General features: G+C 33.9%; 3 protein-coding genes across 4 annotated transcripts; all 3 read right to left on the reverse strand.

Moving 5' to 3' along the window:
• Positions 1-1461: 1461 nt before the first annotated feature.
• Positions 1462-5961, reverse strand: GONST3 (golgi nucleotide sugar transporter 3). 2 transcript variants are annotated; one of them, XR_002540648.2, is made up of 3 exons: positions 5459-5961; positions 1754-3060; positions 1462-1642 (listed from the first exon to the last, which is right to left on the reverse strand). XR_002540648.2 is itself a non-coding variant. In XM_022048520.2 (2 exons), exon 2 carries the CDS (start codon positions 3058-3060, stop codon positions 1942-1944), a length of 1119 nt encoding a protein of 372 aa, XP_021904212.1. In that variant the 5' UTR covers positions 5459-5961; the 3' UTR covers positions 1462-1941. The 2 variants fall into 2 exon arrangements, 1 of the variants encoding a protein (XP_021904212.1); XM_022048520.2 differs by having other exon boundaries at positions 1462-3060.
• Positions 5962-6452: 491 nt separating this feature from the next.
• LOC110819349 (NAD(P)-binding Rossmann-fold superfamily protein) lies at positions 6453-9407 on the reverse strand. The gene is made up of 5 exons (XM_022048509.2): positions 9168-9407; positions 8801-9008; positions 7332-7548; positions 7124-7230; positions 6453-6886 (listed from the first exon to the last, which is right to left on the reverse strand). The coding sequence occupies exons 1-5, from the start codon at positions 9263-9265 to the stop codon at positions 6692-6694; spliced, it is 825 nt and encodes a 274-aa protein (XP_021904201.1). The 5' UTR covers positions 9266-9407; the 3' UTR covers positions 6453-6691.
• Positions 9408-12319: 2912 nt separating this feature from the next.
• On the reverse strand, positions 12320-13147 carry LOC110819257 (zinc finger protein 10-like). The gene has a single exon (XM_022048381.1). It carries the CDS (start codon positions 13145-13147, stop codon positions 12320-12322), a length of 828 nt encoding a protein of 275 aa, XP_021904073.1.
• Positions 13148-16538: the final 3391 nt, after the last annotated feature.

Consider the following 16538-nt stretch of genomic DNA (forward strand, 5'->3'; position numbering starts at 1 on the left):
AAAGAGGGAACAGATCCAGATCGTCAACGCGCGCAGAAACAAATCTGAACCGTCTGATCGCGAGTACGCAGATTACTGTAGTTTCCCACGTTGCACCGAGTCAGCGTGCTTTGCCACGCGGCACGCTCCAGTTCGTCGGAGCTGCTGACTGAGGTGTGCTACGTGGCACATTTTTCATAAACTGCGTTTTGACCACAGTTTCTGATTTTTTTTAAAAAAAATATCTATCGAATCTAAATTTTTTCTATTTTTTCCAAAATTATTTTCAATTATATCATCTATCTATTTTTTTTTAATTTTTACATTAAATAAACATTTATAAATTTAAAAAATTATATTTTATACATTAATTTAAAATTTTTAAAATTAATTCTGTGTATTACAAGAAACCTGACTGAGTCATGACCCAATGCCGCCGGAGACAAGAGCAGTCTTGCTACTGAGACACCATCTCGGGTTCATGAGTTTGGTATGACGCGCTTCGGTCCCGCCATTGTTTTCCAGGTCTCTCCTGCTCACTGCGGCTATGCTCTTTTTTGTGTAAAGTAAACACACACAAACAACTGGTCCATGCAATAAATCATAGTTCCGGAATATGCAGAAAATTTTCCACTGTCTCATATCAGTCGTAGAGACACTACTAGCACCAAATGCGCGCAAAGAAAACATAAAGACCTAAATTTTAATAATATAAAGAAAATATAGATTTTTTAGTTATTAGAAAAATAATATAAATATTATTTGAATAAAACACATATAACAGTAAAAAATTATGATATTTTAACTTTTAGTGGAAGATGCATAGAATGTATGAGTGAAGATAAAAAATAAATTACCTATCATTTTTATAACTCATAATCACAGTACTTGAATCCAAATAAAAGTTTATAAATAATAATAATAATATTCACATTCTAATTTTTATATTCAAATCAACAATTATTATATTAAATAAATAAATAATTATTATTTATATTATCGCATTAATTTTATTTAATATCTTTAAAAATTATTTTTATATATTAAAATTTTAAATAAATCATAACATATTATAATATTAAATATAAAATAATTTTTAAAAAAAAAAAAAAAAAATTAACAAATCAATCTCCACTCTACTTATATATTTAACTTATTTATATAATATTTAATAAATAAATTATTGACAGTTTCACCGCCAGTGAGTTTTTAAATAACATAATAATCATGGATATTAAATTTTTTTAAAAAAAATTAAATGAAAATTAAATTAATATAATTACATCGTGTGAAAAGGTAGAGAAGTCACAACCGAACAAGATGGTTAAAGTTTATTTATTCAAATTAAGAATTTAATTATTCAAAAAGTTGAAAAAGAGACGAAACGATTTTCACAATTAAGCCGAACAGAAGAAATTAGCAGAAACCCATAAACCATTATTAGAGAATGTGTTGAAGACACGAGTAATAAAAACATCAATACATAAGAATTTACGATTTCTCTCATTCTTGGACTGTCATCCTTCCTGTAAATCACAATATTATCAGGCCAAAGGCAGATTACCTTTCAGATGTGTCGTAAATGAACCTAATCTTTTGTCGGATGCATTTAAGTTTGGCATCTCCAATATGTTGTTGAGCTAGAATTTCATATTTATACCAACTGTTTAACCAACAAAATGTACAGACAAAAGAATGTAGAGATTTCACCGTCACCGCTTTCTGAGATGGGGAAAATCACAGTCTATAGATGTAAACAAAAAATGAAGCTTACCGAAGTGGTGCTCTAGACCGTTTGACTTTGTGATCTCCAGAGAGTACTCTATGTGCTTCCTCCAGAAGTTTCTGCTTGTAATTTAATAAGCAATTCACAGGATAAGTAGCCATCCCAACAATCTACAAGAATGAAAAAAAAAATAAAAAATGACACAATGACATCGAGTGATTCTGCATGTATGTGATTTATTTCTCTTCTTCAAACTTGGTTGGCATTTTAGTCTGCTGCACTTCAAGTAGTAGCTTCTGCTGTTCCTCATCATCCTGTTGTGCATTAACTTGTTGAACAGCTTTTGGCTTATTGCTTGCGGACTGCTGGTATAAAACTCCTCCTAGCATGCAAACCAAAAGCCCGACTGTCCCTACAGGTGTTGAATGCTTGTCCCAAATCACCAAATTAATAACAACCGTCAACAGCTTGTTCACTATACCAAGAACAGTAAAACCAGTTGCAGAAATTGCCCTTCGGCATGAGAAGCCGAAAAAGGAGATTGCCAATCCAAACAAGCAAGATAACCCCACCGGCAAAACTACTTCAAATGAATACCAATCAGACTCATCATGAATTTCGCGCTTTATCTTCTTCAACTCCCCCATTATAAGTAACTCCAAAGGAAACAACAGCAGAGCCTCGAGATTATTATAAAGTACAAGACCCCATGTATTTAGACCAATCGTCATAACCACGTGCTTGATATAAACAAAATCTATGGACATGCTCACTAGGTAAGCTATAGCCCAGCTATATGCTGTGAATGAGAATTGGTAATCTGTGACAACGTAAAGCACACTTCCTCCAAAGATAGTGGCAAGTGAAGCCCATGTCCTCACTGATGGCCATGGCTGGTGCAAGAAGAGGGTCTCACCTATGGCCACAAAGATAGGAACTGCTGACCGGAAGACAATGAATGTGTCAACATTAGCATGAAGGAGAAGCTCACTGTTGGTGAAAAGGGAGAGGTAAAATATAATAGCAGCAGGCAGAAACCGCCACATTGTCACAAGTTCAAGAGAGTCGTGCTCAATGAACTTGAACCAGCCACAGATGAGAACTCCAGCTGCACTTGTGAAGTACTGTAATGCAGTAAGTGCCCCAGGATAAGGAAATTTCATGACAGCCCATTTATTGATGATGGAGAGAAGCGAAGCTGAGATGCAATATCCTGCAGCTATACCATAAATTGAGGCTTGCTGGAGTAAACAACTGTACCACATAAATTGGTTGTTGCTAGGTGGGGATGGGGAAGAAGCTTCCTGGCCATTCTGGGTCTCACCAGTATTACACTTCTCCGCATCACTAGACATCTACATAAACCAACAATTTTCGTTAGTACTTCCGCAACTAGAAAGAAAAAATATATATATGTATTCCAATAGTTTGAATGGTTGAAGGCATTATTTTCCTTGTAGTCAAACCCTACGGCATAAAGATAAACTGTCTAAATATTCAATCAACTGTTCATGTAGGGTACCAGTCTTGGCCTAGTAGCCAGGGCCCCTCCACCTCGTGTTACAGATCATCAGGGTTTGCTGCACAAGTGCAGCACTAGTCTGCTGTAAAATTTGCATGTCCAAAAAAAGAAACAAATAAAGGTAGTGATACTTGTCACAATGGTGAGACTGAGTAAAACTTTTGCAAAACAGATTTCTTAAAATCATGTAAAAATTTGTGAGTCGACCTGCTAGCTGATGCTCGATTCATTAAAACTCTAAAATATCATTTGCGTGCGATCCATTAATAATATATCTACAAGTGTGGGATTGTGTCATTCATTAATAAATGAAGATTTACTAATTACAATATTTACAAGCTATATGGAGCTTTAAGAGTAAACTTACATCCAAAAAGGAATATGGCACATTAAATTCTTTTTTTGAGATATCTTTGGCCCAGGTTTTCTTTTATCTCTAATCCGGGTTTAAAAAGAGAGCCTGTCACGTTAACAGACTGTTCAAGGCTAACCCCCCATGCTAGGCATTCCCTCCTAGCTGAGGGAAGTTAAGTGCTACCAAGGATGCTTTTCCCGAAGAAGACCCGAGGTACGACTGGTATTTAATGGTGTTGCTAAGGAACATCATAACAGTAGACCAACTGCCAGTGTGACCTGAATTACTCCCTGATCCATACGGCTTTACTGGTTGTGCCACCCAACCGTGCCTATGGCCACACTGCCCTACTTAGCTGGTACCTGTTCCAACCCCGCCTAGGCATACCCTCCTAGGGACGAATTATTGGTGGGAATTACACCAGCAGGCACCACAACAGGCACCAATCATACATAAAAGCCATCGCTTTTACATGGCAAATTAAATTCTAATTGATTCTTCATGTAGTCTCCTTTGCATAAGCTTTCCCAAGCCTTTCCTTTTAAAGGAGAATCCAACATCATAATCATTTGCATCATTTTCATTGGTATATATTTTTGTTTGCATATTTCGTTTTTGGGCATGTGAACCAAGCACAGAAATCAAGCATGCTCTAACAAGTTTCCACACTAAAAACAGTTTCCTTAAATAGATTCGCATACTAACTATTCATGAGCTAATCTTGATTTTTTTGTATTCATTCAAAATTCAAATCAACACAGGTTAAAACACAAAAAGAAGTGTATATTATCCTTTCCTGGAGTCATTTATTACCAAAACGGAACCCAACACATTATCTTATGCATGACATGTTGCAAATGTCTTCAACCCTTCATATTTCTAAATGTTAGAGCATCGTTAATTACAGGAAACAACAAAGAAGAAGGAAAGTTTGCCGTCAAAAACTGAGTAGGAGCGTATCAACCCAAATTATCTAATTTCCATCAGAAGAACTCACATATTACATTGAAAATAATTATCGTAAGTAGGTGAAATCATAAAAAGAAAAAGCAAAACTTATCAAACTTAAAACTATCATGGTCCTTTTCTTAATATTCTAAATAGCATAAGAAAGTCTAGACATGTATACTCCCAAGATAAACATATAAACCCAGCAAGCCAACTGTTTATAAAATACAATTAAAGAATCCGTAGCCTTTCAAACTATCCAAAAACAGACAGTCATACTGCCATGGTATGATAATCTGTCCTTTTTTTTTAAGTTGAAAGATGTATTGATTGATCCTAATTATTCACATGGTAGGGTTTCATGAATATTTAGATAAAATTCATATGAAGTCCTCGGCCCAGAGCATATAACTCGCTCTATCAAATAGATCATGGAAAAATTCTCAAATTTCTTTTCAATAGATAATATAACCTTTATATCTAAAAGTAGAATTAGCAAATTAGACCAGACACTTCGGGGGAGCTATAGGAACTTAACTGTTAAAATTATGATCAAAACTTCAAAACATCTTATTAAAGAAAAAGTATTTTATAGCCAAGCTTACATCAAGTGACAAGAAAGCAGGGGGGGAAGAGAGAGCAGCGGGGGAACTGTGCTAGAGTCACATACTTTATGCAAAAAGAATCTCTATTAGATCCCTAAGACCACATTTTCTCAATCCAGTAACAATGCCTGCTCATTTAGCAATTATCATGCCATCATAACAGAAACTAAGGAATTTACTAGACGTAAAATCATGCCAAAATCATCAATTTCATTCATCAGTCAATGGCAAGTCTACATCTCAAAAGAATCACAAATCATCCACAATGAGCATTCACATCATCCCAAAAGAAAAGTTACAAAAACAAGGAAGGTTTTACTCACTTGAGCTGAATCTAGCAGTCGCAACCCCCAGGCTTGTCCTTTTCAGAACTCCAGAAACCCTCTCTCTTCCTCCGCTACGTTTCCTTTTGCTCTGCTTTTTTGGTTGTTCTTTTTCTCCTTTCTTTGTTACCACTGCTTCCCTCCTTGCCCTGTGCTTTTCTGTTGTTTTTTTTTCCTCTTTTCACTCAGCCTCTCCGCTTTCGCTCCCCAGCAAATCTTCGTTCTCTTCTGCTTTTTAATAGCCGAAGACGAGCTTCTCCTCCCGATTTTCCACTGTTCCCTTTTTATCAGATCCCCATTTCTGTATCTCGCCTTCCTCACGCCTCCGCCTCGTATCTCTCTTCTGTCATCAACAACTCCATACGCCACGCTTCATCTCGTCATAATCAAACCCGCTAGTACTCTCCTCTCTCTTCGTGCTCCTCTTATGTTCTTTCGCTGAAAACAAATCTAGATATCCCTCTCATCGTCGTCGTTCATAAGGATATTTAGGTGGGGCATTCCGGGCTTAAAACGGTACCGTTTGGTGATCGGAGAGGTGTGTATGTAACATTGATTGGTTTAAGTTTTAAAAGGGCCGGGTTTAGTAGAATTTCGGTTCGGCTTTTATTAACTTGTGGGTTTTCTTTGCGTCAAATTTTCTCTCTTTTTCTTTTCTTCTTTCCTTAAAACAATATAATATTCAAACATCAACAAAAATAATAATAATAATAAAAAGATATCAGTAAGTCAAAATTTTCTTTTTCCTTTTTTGATATATATATATATATATATTTTACTTTTAAGTCAGAATAGACAAAAATTACAAAAGTTAAATTAGAAATTTTTTTCTATAATTTTAATAGTTATATTGATGAGTTCGTTGATCATCAATTCCACAAATCTCGAATCGGCTTCTGTCTCATATTACCTTATTTACTCCCTGTTGATCACAAGACTGATCACTGGTATGCTTTGTTTATTGTCCATGGAAATTAGTTAAGGAGCCAAAACATGGAGAATCTCTCTTGTCAAGACTGCAGCTATAATTTATACGAATTCAACAATCGTTTTCATTCAAAATCATAGCATGAATTCCTTAGAAAAGAAAACAGAAAATGAACCACAAGGGATTCATCCGACATTGGTATTAATCCTGCAAAAGTAGTATCACTAAGAAATAGAAATTGCTCGGGTGAACAGCTCAGGATATTTTTGCCCTTTGCACCAAAAGACAAAGAAGGTTAATCTGGCTCAGTTAATTCTCATATCAGGGGAAAATCCGTTCACAGTCATTCCTCCATCAACAGAAACAATCTGTCCTGTTATATATGCTGCAGCAGGAAGGCATAGGAATGCAACCAGTGACGAGACTTCCTCTGGTTCACCAACACGCTGAAGAGGCGTGCGAGAGACTATCTTGTCCAGGAATTCTTTGTTCTCAAGTAGCTGCACAGAGGAGAAATGAGTGAATGTTATCAAACAGTGTTGATCTAGTGTAATTATACCTAAACCTCAACTACTTTTCTGTAATTAACCTTATTATTTAAAATTTTCATGCTGAAAAAGAGAACTAAGAATATTCTGGATATACTCACATATGTATTCAAAATAATTTAGATGCCATTAACAACCTTAGAAAAGAGTTTAAAAAGAAACATGCAGGAGCAGGATAAAGAATCTTACATGTTCTGCAAGTGAGGTTCTGATATACCATGGTGCAACACAATTGGTCCTAATATTGTCGTTTGCCCACTCACAAGCAAGATTTCTTGTTAGTTGATTAATTGCACCTATAAACAGCACATAAAAAGCAAAAAATCTTTCAACATGTTCTACCTGTTACACTCTTAGATGAGACTTGTCAAAATGCTGGAACAGAAAAATTACTCACCTTTGGTAGCCCCATAAATGGACCCACTGCCTACATGCACAAGACCGGCAACAGAAGAAATGAATACAATGCTTCCTGATCCCGAAGCTTTTAACAAAGGATGTGCAAGTTGACACGTATGATACATGGATTCTAGGTTGGTGCTCATGAGTTTTGAGTATTCCTCAGCAGAGAACTCAATAGTTGGCTTTCTAATATTAGTACCGACATTGTTAACCTGGAAAGGAAGTTCTGGTTATCAAATCTTAGATAAAGCATACAGATATACTAATTCTTAAAAATCTTCCTCAAGAACTAATAAACTAATTTAATTCACAGAATGAATCCAAAAGGTTCAAGTTCACTTCAATCCGGTTAACAATCAAAATATATTGAAGGGTCAACTTTTCGTGGAAGTGAAGTTTAGCTTGAGCAGCTAAACAAAGTTGTCCACTCAAGGATCTCACAATGAAAAGTAAAACCATAAACCTACCTAAACTGCTTGCTTGTGCCTTGAAGCATTTCTTCCTTAACCTTCTTCGACGCATATAAGTATGTAATCCAGCTGGTGGATTTACACTATGCTCGTAGGTGCACATAAAAATCGAAAGTCCATGTAACTAAAGATATCTTCTGGCAGAGACACGGAGAAGATTTTTTGTTTTGTATGATTCTTAAGATGTTTCCAAGTTAAACAGTCATTAATTTGAGTTTTATATGACGAACAGACTAGTGTTTCTTTACATCCAGTACCTAATATTGGATGTTCAACTAACCATTAGTTTTCATGGTAATAAGTACCCAATGACAGTTTTCTTGAACAGTTTATGAGACAACTGCCAAAACCAGGGTGAAAATAAGCTCAGAGGGTTGGTCTTTGGTAATCCAGGTGTGGCAGGGGCAGATGGTTTAGTCAGGGATATAGTCAGGGATGAAAACTGGCAGGCATGACTAGCAATATTAGCCATGCTTCATTTGTGCAAGCTGAGCTTTGCAGAGCCATTGAAATCTTAGAACTTTTCGGAGAATGACTTCCATAGGATAAGGATAACTGGAACCTAGAGAGATGCTTTTGGAAAAGGATCCGAGTGTTCCATATAGGCATACATATTGCGTGGAAACATACACAAGTTTTTGTCTAGAAAGACTGGCAAACACACAAATGTACCGGAGCGGCGGGCTCCTTCACCATGATCTATGTGGCATAGCTTGGAGCTGGCTCTGCTATGCTTAGCCTACTCTTTGTCCCTTTAGCACCAACATAAAAAAGAACTACTAATACTAGTTCTTCTGGTTCTTATTCACCATAACTTTCTGATAAACGCACAGGAAATGAACATAACTGGAACAGAATCTATGGCAGCACAACAAGTGAATTCTACAAGATCAATCCAACATAAGCGCAACAGCTGATGATCTAATTCCAACATCAATAGAAGAGAGACAGAACCAGATGATCAACACACAGACCATTTTTGTGGGTCACTTACAAGAATGTGCAACTTGCCACTGAAACGAGAAGACACTTCCTCAATCAGCTTCTCCCTCTGGTCTCTACTCGATGCATCACAAACTGACCCAGTTACCACAAAACCCTTCCCTTGCCATTTTGTCAAACACTTGGTGAGCTCTTCTTGGTTCCTCGAACATGTGTGAACAACCGCTCCAAGCTCCGCCAATTCCTCCACCACCGCATGCCTACACCAGCCACAAAAACAAGCAAACCAAACACATAAAATTCACAAAATCGATCATTGGACATTGCAGAAAAATGGATTATTGAAAAGGAATAGGACATGGGTTCGCAATTTTCTCGAGGAAGAAAATGATGGAAAGTGAAAGGGGAAATGTACAGACCCAATTCCACGAGTGCCACCAGTAACAAGAGCAGTCATGCCATTGAGAGACCATTTTGATTTCTTGATTCCCGCAACAGCGTTATCTGCTCCCGCCATTGGTTTCTGGGTTTCTTCCTCGCGGAAATCTCTGATTCTTCGCTATGAAAACAACTGCTGGAGTTCGATAAAGCACCACTATTGTATTATCATCATCATCAAACTGCGCAGAAAAAAGAGGAAAAATAACACGTCATTTCACCGTCATAATCGTTTCTGATTATATCCCTTTAAAAAATTGTTTCTGATCATATCATATGCATCATTAATATTGAAATGGGGCAGTTGAAAATTGAGAATTAGCCCAGAACGGCCCGGTACGGGATGGAACGTGTCCACACTCGTCCAGTCGGGCCTTCAAGTATTTTCAGCCATAGTTGGATCTTGTGATGGCCCGTGATTTTTTCCAGTGTTATAAATAATATATAAATATGTGTGTGTGTGTGTGTGTATTACGTGCAAAAGAGTAATACATCCCAAAAATACATAAATTCTCTTTATATATCCCTAAAATGAACATTTAGTGAAGGTAACAGATGATCATGAAATCCCCCATGTGCACGCAACTGATCTCTGCCTTCTGCTCTGTTCTGTCTGTCAAAAAATTACACCTTAAGAACCAAAATCCTTAAATTCCCATGTCATTCTCACAACATCATCACTTTATACCTCTTCCTCATCATCTTACATAAAACCAGACACTTCCTGCAAACCTAAGCTATCCCATTACACTTTCCCTCTACATATAAATATTTAATATATATATATATATAGATATGTTTCCCTTGTTTGTATCTGGAATAAGTGACTTCCCATGCAGCAAATGAACGAAACTCACTCTCTAAAACCGCATCACACATAAGCATGAAAAACAACACTTATGGGTTAAAAAAATTTAATATGTATTTGTTACCCTGCGTATAAATATATACGTTTTTACAGCCAAAATCCCAAAAGATCAATACAAGCATTTACTTGCAGGTTAGCTTAATGCTCAGTTTCTCTCTCTCTCTCTCTCTCGATATATATACATATATATAATTGAAAAGGTCTGACGTCTGTGAAAGCAGGAAATAAGCATGAAAAAGAAACTTGAAAAGGATTTGTTCAGGGCGGGGGTTACATAAATTCCCTCTGTATATACTGCAATGTCTCAGCTGCAACAAAATAACCCGTTAAGTCAAAAGCGAGGTTTCATGCAATTTTCCTTCTTTAGAAAACGTTGAAAAAACAAACAGTACTCTCTCCTCCCCGTTTATTATGCAGCATCCATCGGTATCAATACATATCCCAATATATATATATATATATATCTAATTACTATATTATATGCTATTTTTTAAAAGAAAAAATTAATTGTCTTAAAAATTCTATCTACGTGTTGATTTCTTTAAACCACTAGAGTATTGGTTGAGTTCAGATCACTTGAAATGGTGCAGCTTAATAGCTACTAGCCACTAGTCTATAACCAACATATAGTGTGTGTATATATATAATAATAATAATAATAATAATAATCCGAATTTGAGTCTCATTTCCCATTCTATGAATTAATTTTAATGCTTGTCCCAAGAAGAATCGAGATTGGGTGCTCAAGAATATTCATATAGTAAAATAATAATAATAATTTATGACGTCATTAATGATATGTGGTGTATAAGAAAATTAAGAATTAATTGCAATATTATATAAATTGGGAGTTGGCAGAGTGTTTTGGAGTTTTAGTTTTTGTAGAGATGTGGAGACAAGAACAGAAGAGAAGAGAAATTTTGGATTTATGAGAAAATAAATAAAGAAATGATGGAGATTAATAAATTTTAATTAACAATGGGATTAATATATGATTAAATTTTCTTCTATGTAGTAATTAATTACATAAACACTTATCAGAACTTAATCATCTTTTTTTTAAAAAAAAAAAAAACCAGAAAAGGTAAATTTATGAAACTTACAGCAGATAAGTTTGATTGATTTTGTACAAATTATTGTGGGTTGTAGTAAAAACTGAATTCCTTTTGTGATAATCCTCTTCGTAACCTGTTCTGACTTAATTTTTACTGTGTTTATGCACCTCTAAAATTCCGCAGTAAAACTGACGACACATCTCTCTATGTTTTTCAGCTCAGAACCTGCAGTTAACTAGTGGTAGTAAAATTAGTACTAAATTACTGCCCCTTTTTTTTATTTTTTTGTAAAAAAAAAACAGTAATTTCATGTGGTAATTTACAAAATTTAGTAATTTATTAACCGACTCTAGTAGAGTTACAAATTACCTTAATTTGTCGTTTAATTTATTAATTTTGTAGGTGAAAATATTCTAAAATTGAAGAGTTATTGCTGATTTTATTATTATAACAATATTGTACATTTATTTGATTATTACATAAAATTATTATAAAACATATAAAATTTTGCAGCAATTTATCCATGCTACTTGTCATCCAGGTCCGTTCATCAAATGAATATTATTTTTCATTTAACCATTATTCTCTAATGGAGAGAATTGAATTAATCATTGGTGGTTACATATATACACATATCCATATATTATACATGTGGGTTTTGATGTGTTTATATATACTGCATACACATATACTTTTTAGTTTTGTAATTTCTATCAGTTGTCTCTTCTTGTTTCCCAGTGTTTCATGACATGCAGCAACCGATCAAGTGAAAGACAGTGAAAACTCATACAAAAAGTAAAACATAAAGATAAAGTTAAAGAGAAAGAATAAGGACATATATACATAAATAATATCATAATATATATATCTATGTATGTACGCACACACACACACACACAATAGACATATAAGATCTTTTAAAAAGATTAAGCTTTCAATGCTATTGATCAGATTTTGAGTGTACAAGAAGGCTATATGTGTGTATATAGATATACGCCTGTCTTGCATAAGATCAAAGAAAAGTAGCAAGAGAGAGAGAGAGAGAGAGAGAGAGAGAGAGAGAGAGAGAGAGAGAGAGAGAGAGAGAGAGAGAGAGAGAGATAAGTAGAAAACAAAATCATTGATGAATAACCAAACTGTCTTGTCTCCTAAAAGTACCTCAAAGCTAGCTAGCTAACAGCTTGTAATAAATCTCTATCATCAACTTCTCCTACTTAACTTTTGGTACTGCACCGCCAAGCCTCAGCTCCAGATCCAACTCATTCATGGCGTTACCTTTCCCTCCTCCATAAACATCCATCTTCAGCAAACTGCACAGCTTCTCATCTGAAATTTTCAACAATGGCGACACAGATCTTGTACTAGTACTCATACTCTTATGCCTTTTGCAGCCGATCATCATCGTCATATGATCAGCTCCATCATCATCACCATAACAAGACCCAGTTGCTGGATTTTGACCAAACACAGAATTCAGCCCCATGGAAAGATCAGTCTCAACACGAGTACTATAACCCATGATGTGAATAGAATCTGTTTGGTTATGATCACTTGGAGTATTTTCCATTGATGAATCTGAGATGTTTTGGGTAGACCCTTTTGCCCCAGAATCTGACCCAGATGGGGAATCATTACCAACTACTGGACAGATTAGCTGAAACCCTAGAGGATGATGATGATGATTATGATCAGTTGCAGAAACCCTAGACGGAGAAAGAGTAGTTTGAGGTGGTTCCAATGAATCATTATTCAATGGATTATTCATGTTGTTGGCAGTGAGTGATTGTTTAAGCTTAGCTCGGTCTCTTCTGTGGACATTCATGTGACCACCTAGGGCTTGAGCTGACCTGAACTCTCTCCTGCAAAAACTGCAGGAATAAGATCTCGGCGGCCATATACACCCGCCCGTAGACCTGGCAGCTGCTGCATCTTCTGCAAAAGCTTTCTCTTCCCATGAATCTGCTAAAGCTTGAAAATGGGTGGACTTCAGAATATGTCTGCTTCTCATGAAAAACCAGTTATACTGAGATTGCTCCATCGTACAGCTACTCCGGTATATATAAGTAAGAAGGTCAGCTACCTAGAATGAGGGTAACTTGGGACTAATTAACATTTATACACACATACACAAGAAGGAGAGTACTGTATATATCTCTCTGTTCGTATATATGTGTGTGTATATATATGTAGGAAGATAGATATATAAATTGAATGTAATGGACGAAAGGAAGTGGAGAATCTTAAAGGAATAGAAAAAAGCTGAAGAGGAAAAGTTTTGGCGCTAGCTTTTGAGGAGAGTTGAGTATTTTGCAAAGAGTTGTTTTGTAGCTAGCAATGAAGTTACCTTGTTGGTTTTTAGCTGGGTTTTTGATATATAACACAGTCAGTCACTGTTAATATGGATTTATATATTTATATTTATTAATGGCGATTTCTAGAGGAGGTCCCATTCAAGCAACTGTCAAACATTTGGTAGTATACATGCACGAAGAAAACTATTATATATGTGTATATATATATAACAGGCTACCTATTAATTAAATATACATACATATATATATATATATATATACATACATACAGCAGATAATCAGTTTCCTCTAGCTATTATTGAACGACAATCTTTGATAATTTCGATCTAGTCTAGCTACTTAAGTTAATTATTAGTTAGGTTTACTCTAGATTTAAAAAGAAATTGGGTAAAATTATGTTTTTCATACTTAAAATTTAAATTATATGATTTTTTATTATTCAATACTCCGGTTATTTAATTTTAAATTTATTTTATAAATAATTATTAACGTCTTAAATTAATATTATTTTATAACTTTCATATATTATATCCACGTTTACAATCAATCCAAACTACTTAAGATGAGAACATAATTTTTCTTGAAAACATAGTTATATATGCATAAGAGTATGTGTGTGTGTGTTTACCTACACACACGTGTGTGTATATATATATATATATATATATATATGTATTGATAATATTCTAGTGGGGGGTGCAATAGAATATTAATAATTTCAGAGAAATTAGACAAAAAAACACTTGTGAAGTTTGACAAAGACAAGTTTAATTTATATATTTTAATACGAGCATGTTGATGATAATTCATTTGGTGATTATTCTGTCATTTTCTTATATTGTGTATACTTACATATACATATGCATGTATGTATATAATATTATTTTGTTAACTAATTAATTTGTTAATTTTCTCTATGACTCTATCAAAACGTTATAATCATTCTCATTTTTCCTGGTTAGGAAATAAAAAATTATTTAATTTAATTAAAATACAAGGGGTTGATTTTCATTACTTTTCTTGTATGTGTTTTAGAATCTTTTGGTTTTTCCTTCGTTATCACGTCAAGTTTAATTAGTCTAATTTTAGACTTTCCCCAAGCTTCCTCAACCTTAATACGCATTATTCTTGCGATTACGTCACGTCTTAATATAGTTATACTTGGTAATTAAAATCTCGAAGTAATAGTAATTAAAAGTTTTGACTCTCTTAGAATTAGATTATGAGAATTTTTCTTCTAATTTTTTTAAGCCTGGTATGAATGTGTACATATATATATATATATATATATATATGTTGTGGGGAGGTGAGAGAGTTAATTAATCATATTTTGAGCTTAATAAATGAATTATAAGAGTTCTGGAACCAAATTATAAGAGAAGTGACAAGCCTCCTGCTTAACGTATTGGTTGGATCATTGCATGAAACCAACAAATATTTTTCTCAAATAAAAAGCCAAGAAAAATAATAATAATAATAATCTTGACTGGGTTAAGTCAGCAATGCTGAAATTCAAACATGGAAATCAAATAAAAAAATTACTTATAAAATTATGATCACAAAATAATTAATAAATATTCTTTTTAGTATAATGGGTCATTTTGATGTGTTACGTACGTACAATCAAGGGCCCCTAAATGATCTTTCGAAATCCAAGATGTATATATACATATATAAACTATACTGATGTTGAAAAAATATACAAACAATCACACTCTCTATAGGAGGTAGAGTTCAATTTATAATTTTTGTTAAAGAAATTCATGGTTTTGCTTCTTAAACCTTCTTTCATGCACCTCACCTCACCTCATCATATATAATATATAATATATAATATATATATACACACACACACACACACACATATAGCCTTTGAGTGCATCAAAGTATCTTGACACATTTTAGGTTCCAATAAATGTTTCTGAATATAAATCTCTGCATGTTTTTATTAACAGCTTGAACTTTCAAAAATTTTAATAATCATTTCAGTTAATTAAATTCGTACGTTTATTAATTAATTAAGTAAAATACTTGTATTAATCATAACTTAATAAAAAAAAGGTGATATATAAGTATAAAAATAAATATATAAATTATTTATTTAAATAGTTGGGAAGTGAATTTTGTTTCAATATATAGGACTCCATTATTACTGCACATTAATTATAGAAACAAACTCTGACCCTTTCCCCAAATAATTTACCTTAACTTGTAAAAATCATGTATCTCTGTCCTCATACTCAAAGCTCTGCAATTACTGGTGACTATATATACACGTGTAAGTAAGTGGTGTGATAATTAGAACACATAAAAGTAATTGTACAGTTATTGAAGGTGAAAAAACCAGTACTTAGTGGAGGAACTTATTCATCAGTAGATGTTTTATGACAATTTTGCCAGCTTTTCATCGAACCATCTTATCTTATCTTACCTGGACTTCCTTGTTCTTTTGGCCTATGGAGTACTCTGCCTTGAACCGCAACCTATTGATCATATAAAATATTCTGTCTCGAATGCAATTGTATATACACATGTACGTATATACTTGTACCTTTTTTTGAAGCCAAAAAAAAAAAAAAAGATTTGTTTATTTATTTATTTATATGTTTCAACATTAATTTTTAGCATATTGGTATTTAGAATTTTGCTCAACGTAATGATACACATAAATAATAATAATAATAATAATAAGACGCCGGAAGAAGGAGGAGGATGGTTACTAATAATTAAAGGTAGGCCAAGATGGTATATAATTTAAATTAAGGTGAGAATTATACTTTAATAACCAAAATCATTGACCAACCGCATGAAGAAGGCTAATTTAATTTCATAATTCAGTATACGTATAAATATAATGATATAATAGATTCTACCTAAAATGTCTTTATTCTCAACTTGCAACAAATATTTATTTATTTATTCATCTATTGAAAGAGAACTAATTAATTTTGATCCATGACTTGATTGCAAAACAACAAATGGATTACTTAAAATAAACAAGTACGTCGATAATTATCAATTCAAATCAGACTGCATGTGGGATAATTAATTATATGTATAAATAACTTAATTTCACAGGAGAAAAAAAAAATATATAATTAATTATACAATCTTGCC

This window comes from Carica papaya, chromosome 2 (genome assembly GCF_054855325.1).
Source record: "Carica papaya isolate Zhongbai chromosome 2, ASM5485532v1, whole genome shotgun sequence".
NCBI lineage: Eukaryota > Viridiplantae > Streptophyta > Magnoliopsida > Brassicales > Caricaceae > Carica > Carica papaya.

Excerpts from the sequence above, each read along its gene's own strand:
- GONST3 (XM_022048520.2), bottom strand. The coding sequence starts at position 3,060 with ATGTCTAGTGATGCGGAGAAGTGTAATACTGGTGAGACCCAGAATGGC.
- LOC110819349 (XM_022048509.2), bottom strand. The coding sequence starts at position 9,265 with ATGGCGGGAGCAGATAACGCTGTTGCGGGAATCAAGAAATCAAAATGG. Across the intron at positions 7,231-7,331 it reads CATTTATGGGGCTACCAAAG|GTGCAATTAATCAACTAACA; the intron begins GTGAGTAATTTT and ends TGCTGTTTATAG. Across the intron at positions 6,887-7,123 it reads GAACCTCACTTGCAGAACAT|CTACTTGAGAACAAAGAATT; the intron begins GTAAGATTCTTT and ends TCCTCTGTGCAG.
- LOC110819257 (XM_022048381.1), bottom strand. The coding sequence starts at position 13,147 with ATGGAGCAATCTCAGTATAACTGGTTTTTCATGAGAAGCAGACATATT.